This window comes from Mastomys coucha, unplaced genomic scaffold (assembly GCF_008632895.1).
Source record: "Mastomys coucha isolate ucsf_1 unplaced genomic scaffold, UCSF_Mcou_1 pScaffold21, whole genome shotgun sequence".
NCBI classification, from domain to species: Eukaryota; Metazoa; Chordata; class Mammalia; order Rodentia; family Muridae; genus Mastomys; species Mastomys coucha.
Genome location: NW_022196904.1, coordinates 58,565,311 through 58,572,821, shown reverse-complemented (window position 1 = coordinate 58,572,821; position 7,511 = coordinate 58,565,311). Strand labels below are relative to the sequence as shown.

The following is a 7,511-nucleotide window of genomic DNA, read 5'->3' as shown; positions in this document are numbered from 1 at the left end:
AGAGGGAGCCTACAAACAGGCCATCTGAGGGCCCATCTGAACCAGCTCCATTGCCTGGCCTCTTGCTCTAGTGAGGCCATAGGCCACAGGTTTGCCTATCCCTGGCTGTCAGAACCTGGGTTCTAAGGAAGGACAGTGGAGCTCTCTCTCAGGTCTTACACTGCTTTGCAACCAAGCCTATGTGTGTTGGGTAGGTGGGGGGTTCATAGGTCAGGTAGGTACAGGCCCAGCACCCTGAGAGCAGATCCAGAGAACCTCTCCCAACTCCATGGGTACCTCACAAGTCCTAAAATTAAGCTAGTAATATAATAGAAGGTCTTTATTGAACAATAATGTCATTAAATCACAGAGATACTTATGAATTAATTTTCATATAAACAGAAAACACAAAACCCTCACAACACACAAACTACATGTTAAAAGATGTGTGGGGCCCCACACAAAGCGTCCCTCAGATGCTCAGTCCATGTCTGTGGTCCAGGCTTTCTTCACAGACCTCATATGCAAACAGGGTCCTCATGATGTCCCTGTATGGAGCTGCAAGTTCTGCCTCTTTGCAGTTGGGCCCCTCCCTCTTTGCAGTGAGTGTGAGAGGAAGAGAAACTGCAGGGGACACTCAAGGGCAGCCCACACAGAGAGAGAAGTTCCCTGAGGCTGAAACCTAGCCTCAGTTTAATGTCCCAAGCACAACACAAGAGTTTGTCCCACAGTAAGCACACTGGCTGGATAGGTGGATGGGGAGAGAAAGGGAGGAGCAAGAAAGGACAGATCGGTAGGGGATAGAGACGTTAATCAAAGGAAATAGACAGAGAATGTATGCTTGTGTGTACATGTGTGTATAGTTGTATATATATATGTATATGCATGATATACGTGTGTGTGTGTGTGTGTGTGTGTGTGTGTGTGTGTGTGTGTGTGTGTGTTAGTTAGGGTTTTACTGCAGTGAGCAGATACCATGACCAAGGCAAGTCTTATAAAGGACAACATTTAATTGGGGCTGGCTTATAGGTTCAGAGGTTCAGTCCATTATCATCAAGGTGGGAGCATGGCAGCATCCAGGCAGGCATGGTGCAGAGGAGCTGAGAGTTTTACATCTTCATCTGAAGGCTGCTAGCAGAAAACTCAACTCCAGGCAGCTAGGATGAGGCTCTTAAAGCCAGACACCCACAGTGACACACCTATTCCAACAAGGCCACACCTACTCCAACAGGGCCACACCTTCTAAGAGTGCCACTCCCTGGGCTGAGCATATACAAACCATCACTATATTTATCTGTACATATGTATGTATAGATAAATGGCTAGAGGAAAGGGGAGAGAGGAAGAGAAGAGGTGAAGAAAACAGAAGAGAGAGAAAATGAGAGATGTATGTGTGTATGCATGCATGCAAGCATATATGGATATATTTAGAAATGAGCAAAGAGCTGAATGCTTTGAGGAATGTAAGGTCCCACAGGATATATTGTTTGACCATTCAGGGAGCATGAAGTGCCAGACCAGCTTTCTCTGGGAGTAATCCTCTCCCACATCCAAATATCTGGACCCAATGACATTGAAAGCAACATGGGCAGTATACTGAGCCTAATGCAGTCCAAGGCCCATAGTGGCCACTACTGGACTCTGGCATAGTTGACATTATCCAACCCTGATGCTTGTCCTAAAGGAACTCTGAAGTGGCTGACAAGTCCCAGGAGAAGAAACCTGTCTCCCTGAAAAACTCTGGTGTCGAGTTCTGAGGTTACAACAGGGATGAATGTACAACATGGATGAGAACCATGGTCCATCTCTGAGCCCATTTCCACTAAGGGAAAGGGTATGCATTCATTCACATGGTCTCATGCATCTCCCTCCGATACTCCTGGGGAGTGGAAGCAATGGTAGTTTTAATGAACGAACTTCTAAAGTCTTGGATCTGCCTATAGTTGGCTTACAAAATGGCTCCCATTGAGTATTTGGCTTACCCAAGCACTTCTTCAGATTCTGTTATTCCAGAGCCTACAAGGGGAGCCAGAGACAATGAGCACCATCCTCAGGACCAGAGACTATTCAGGGTCATATAAAACCCCCAGACTCAGATCCTGGAGAAGCCAGGCGGACCTCTAAGGAGTTAGGTGTCAAGTTCACACCTGACTCGCTTCGTGTCAAGTTCACACCTGACTCACTTCCTCACATGCTTCTGCCATGGCTCACCAACCAGCCCAGAGACTGCCACTGTCCTTTTGGCTCCCTTCCCTCCATCTCATCCCAGGAGGGTCTCAGGGGCATCCAAGCTTCCTCTTCTCATTTGACACCTCGTTGGCCATTCTGTGTCCTCTCCGGTTCTCCAGCGATCCACCCCTGAAATCAGAAAGTAACACCGCATTCGCCTCAAACACTGTCATGAGGCCATGCAGGACAGTGTAGGTCTAGACATAGGGGCTGGGGTGACCTAGCTCGGCTAGTCCCCACACTTCATGCTGAGATTAAAAGGGATAAACCACGTTTGAACATACCAACCAGTCATGCACGGGGGAAATGACATTTTGTCATGGGTGCACATATTTGCTGGATGGACCCAGAGGCCAGCCTATACAAGACCTGAGTAAGGTCAGAGCAGAGCAAGAGAGCCATGCATTCAGCACCAGCATCTGATGGACAGACTCAGCTAACACAAGTCAGAACACTCCAAAACAGCTCGGGCTGTACTGGGCATGCCCACACGTCCCAGGTCATTATCGCTACAGTACTGAACAACGATTTCTGTGGTGTTCACTGCACTGGGTGCCCAAGCCATCTAGAGATAATGTCACGTGTGTGGGAGGGTGAGTGAAACAGGGACACCATTTTACACAGGGGGCTCGGGCATCCAAAGAGGGTCCTGAAACTAATTCCCATAGACACCAAGGCACAACTAGACATTTTTGTTTGTCTGTTTGTTTGTTTGTTTGTTTGTTGTGGAGTCTCGTGTGTTCCAGGCTGTCCTTGAACTCTCCATGAAGTTAAGAATGCCCCGATTTTCCTGCCTCTACCTCTTTTGGGATGGACTCACGGGGTCCACAAGTACACCCAGATTGCACAAAGATTCATGCATGCTAGGCAAGCACTGTACCAACTGAGCTGCATACATCCCTAGCCTCGCTTTAAAAGTGTATCCCGTGTGCTTGAGTGAAGCTCTTCGCAGAAGCCACAGGTTATTACATGAGAACCTCAGTGACAGGGCTGGGCTAATCCCCTGTGAGTTACAGGACACGGATGCGCCAGAGGCCCCAGAACAGGCCACTGCACTGTGACAAGTTCTCATCAGAACTACAGGACAAGATCCTACTGCTGATGCTCTGGCCGAAAGATAAAGGGAAATCAAGCTACCACTGGAGGTTCCTTCCTTTGCTGGCCAGTCCCCAGGATGCGAGAAGACACAAGTGATACAGGCTGGCATGGAGGACTGTCCTCAGCACCCATTGTCACTCATGTCACTCATGGGTCAGGCAGGATGGATCCCAAGTCTGCTACAGCCAGCTGCCTTATGCCTACACATGAGGCTTGCCCTACAAGAAAGAAATTCACATCTTGCAGTGTAAGCCTGTTTGAAAGCCAGTGGCCAGGGTGGGTCATAGCCCCCATACCCCCTGTAGGGAAGGTACTATTGTTGCTTTATTAAATGGACATGATGTGCCTGTTAGAATACCATAGAGTAGCCAAACATGGCAGTGCACACCTTTAATCTCATCTCTAAGGAGGCAAAGGCAGGTGGATCTCCGTGAGTTCAAGGCCAAGCTGGTCTACACAGAGAGACCCTATCTTAAGAAAAAGGAGGGAAAAAAATGTGTGTGTGTATATATATATATCCTACAGAAGACTGGGCTCTTGACATACTAGAGACAGGATGGGCTCACGAGGCCCTATTCCCCCCAGGACTTATAGGCAACTAGTGGTTAAAGGAAGAGGTGAGATGTTTTCTTCAGTGGTATAGCAGGAAGGGGTAAGGAGGACCAGTTAAGAGAAGAGAGGAGGTCAATGGGAGGGTGAGGGGGAAAATAGAGGGTAACAGGGCAGTGACTATGGTCAAAATACACTATATATAAGTGGGAAGTGTCATAATAGAACTCATTGAGTATGATGGATATATGCCAATATATTTTTTAAGTTGGCATTCTGCCTTTGAGTATACAGCCCCCACCACACACACACACATACACACACTCAAATACTCCAGAATCCAGCTGCTTCCTCTAAAAGGAAATTTTAAAACTCAGTGACCAGAAGAAAAGAGCCAACTTTTTTCTTTTCACCTACATACAGCTTTTAACGATATCCTGAGACTTACTGGACTATCTCCTGCCTCTGTGGAATCTTCTATCCCAGAAACCATCTAGTTCACAGAAGGAGCCATGTTGCTTCCCACAGACAAGAGCTAGGTTTTAGAGCTGACTCTTTACGGATTCCAGAGCAATCACCCAGTGTGCATGCGGGCTGGCTTCAGGGGGAAAACACCAAATCTTATCAAATATTGAGCACCGTGTTTCTAAGAAAGACTTGGTGACCTGATTTCCCCCTCAAGACCACAGTCACGCTGGAGGATGCAAACACCCAACTTCATTCTCCTCTTCCTAACAGCCAGACTGAGGAGGCAGTGGGGAAAAGAGCAAGGTGGATTTGCTTTGATTTTGTTCTACATGGAAGAGCTGGTCTGTGGCCAGATTTGAAATTCAGATCTTTCACTAATTCTCTAACCACACCAGGGTCAGACTCTTAGTTTCCTTCTGACTTCACGAGTGCTTGTCTGTCTGAGAGACAGAACTACAGAAACAAAACGTCTAATTAGAAAGGTCTCTTCTTATATCACCCCTCTATCCATAAGACTGGAAGGTTTTGAAGCATCAATCAACATCAGCATGGACCACTGCCGGGGAGAAGCCTGCAGCCCAGGTGTCCAGGGAGCTGGGAGCTGCCAGGAGGCAGTCACTTAAAAAGGCAAGGCGATCACTAAGGAGACAGAAAGGCTGTGGGATGACACATGGCTACTGTACCTCGTGGATTTCTCCGTGGTTAAACTGTGTGGGTCCATCCTCCTGAGAAGTCTGCCTGGGAGTGCTCATGTCCTCTTCAGAACACTTGGGGTGCGCAGTGCTCCCTATACAAGAGAGCAGGATAAGGGATGGGGCTAGCTCCAACACTGAGAACCCCTCCCTACACATCGATGCTGAGGCTTCTTTTCATTTTCTTGATCTCCACTTCGATCTTTGCTCTCCTCTGAGGACAGCTGCAAGGTGTCAGGGGACATAACTCGGTAGGCGGTTGGTTCAGTGGTGGAGATGTAGCTCAGCTAGGAGAGTGGTCGGCATGCAAAGCACTGTGGCTTCAATCCCTAGCATCACGGGCACCGTGTGTGGTGCCACCCACCTGGAATCCTGGCCCTTGAGAGGTAGAAGGACCAGAAGTTCCAGGCCATCTATAGAACTCGAGTGTTAGCTATATAAGTAAATTTGTAAGTGTTTTGCATAGCCGCATGAATTAGTATAAATCTGGTTAGGCAAAAATTTGATTCTAAGCACAGGGTTTTTCCTTCATACAGGAGTAACTGCCCGTGGACTTACTAGTTTATAAATGAATGCAGAGGCCTCATCAACCTTGTCTACTTACTAAGAAAGTGCCTGCCTGTGCCGTAAACTGTTATCAAATGAAATAATGAAAGAATACATGGGTGGGTAGGTGGAGTAAATGAATACATTCTCAACTTCCCACTGTTCTTTATATTTTTGTGTGCTGTGAGATAATTCATGCTAGAAAAGAAATCAAATGTTTACTTGCATTTCATTTCTAGCCAATTAATGTCCCATGACTTTTGATACACTAATTGGAAAGATACATATCTGGGGAACCAGGCATTCAGGTACATCAGTAAAAGTGCTCCATTTCAGGACTGCAGTGCATAATAATGGCCACTAGGAGGAGCCATAAACCCTGCTCAAAACAGCACTCAACAAAAATCTCCTCGCAGTAAAAACTTAAGCAGGTTATTTAGGCTCGCCACATTCCCAGGCATACTGGATCACCATAAAATTGCTCTTGCTGCTGTACTATGTAATGTGCAGCTAATGAAAACAAGCTGCAACAAGACTTGGACTCCAGTTTTCTGGTCTCTGACTTAAGCAGGCCTCCTTTCCCACCTCAAAGTATTCACATTTCCATCTATGTACATAATACATCTAGGGAGTTTTTTGTTTGGTTTGGTTTTTGGGGGGTTTTTTGGTTTTGCTTTTTTTATTTTTTTAGATAAGCATAAGTGGAAGGAAAGCATTTTTCCTTCGGATGACAACGTGAATGTGATCAACTCGTCTAGAAAAAGAAAATAAAATTGTGAAACTTCAAAAGGAAAAACTTTTTTGATTTCCCACCTCAAGCAACATTTTTTTTCTTGCAAAAAAACATTTCCTTGTTGAGATATTCGATTTCATCCCCTCCAGTAAAAAGACTGTAGTAGGCATGTGCAGACTGACTAGGAAATCATGTCAGAGGGAATTAGGATGCGATCAGTCAAGTTTCAAAGGTTTCCCGTGTAACTGAGAGCAGGGGATGGGGGAGGCATTTCCCACACATTCCTCTCTCAAAAGGTCTGAAAAAAAAAATCTAACAATTTCCAGGGTCATTACAAGCCACAGATGTTATCAACAGCCAGGGCTATGCAAACTTTAAAAAGACCCAGCCCACAAATTAAGCCATTTTACACACATTCTCAAGCATTTGCACAGAGCCCAGGGACTCTCCTTTTGAAACGTGCACGTTCATGACTTCTCCAAACTCAGAAGCCATGGGCGGCAGTCTGCTTCCGGTTTCATTTCCCCCCCCACACACAAAGTGGCAGAGACCCTATAAAACATGGTTCTCAACCCGTCAGTCATTACCCCTTTGGAGGTGAAACATCTCTTTTACAGGGGTCTCATATCAGCTATCCTATGTATCATATATTTACATTATGATTCACAAAAGGAGCAAAATTACAGTTACGAAGCAGCAACGAAAATAATTTTATGGTTGGGGGGTCACCACAACATGAGGAACTGGATTTAAGGGCCGAAGCTTTAGGAAGGCTGAGAACCACTGCTCTAGAATAACAGGAATACAAGAGCAAGAGTTAGAATAGAGAAAATACATTCAAAATTTTAAAAATGAATCTCAAGGGATCACTGGCTAACTGAAGATTAAAATTAAGTGACATGGTAAGATGCCCAAGGTAGAGAACATTCTAGAATGTGCAAGACCTATGAGAAATTCTAGTCAACTCACACTTGCTGATCTGCAATGAAGAAGGAAGCCAATTAGAAACGGACCATGCCCAGCCAGCATCGGTGCTGATTTCTGATCAGGTCCTATAGCCCCTGCTTTCCAGCTGGGAAAACCCCATAGATGCCAGTGAGGCAGCTAAAGACCTAACTACTACACTATACTACCTGGGAGCCCGGAGGGTGATGCTGGAAACAAGCCAGGATTTATAGAATGAAAAGACCCCTTATTTTTTTTTTTTTTTTTTTTTT

At 45.9% G+C, this 7,511-nt stretch overlaps 1 protein-coding gene across 1 annotated transcript in view; it reads right to left on the bottom strand.

Moving 5' to 3' along the window:
• Positions 1 to 1,314: 1,314 nt before the first annotated feature.
• Fam169b (family with sequence similarity 169 member B) overlaps positions 1,315 to 7,511 on the bottom strand; it is an 87,509-nt gene continuing 81,312 nt past the window's right edge. The window contains exons 8-9 of the mRNA XM_031384335.1: positions 5,007 to 5,110; positions 1,315 to 2,337 (exon numbers count right to left, since the gene is read on the bottom strand). Coding sequence (XP_031240195.1) covers positions 2,281 to 2,337; positions 5,007 to 5,110 — 161 coding nt within the window. The 3' untranslated portion in view covers positions 1,315 to 2,280. The remainder of the gene's footprint in view (positions 2,338 to 5,006; positions 5,111 to 7,511) is intronic.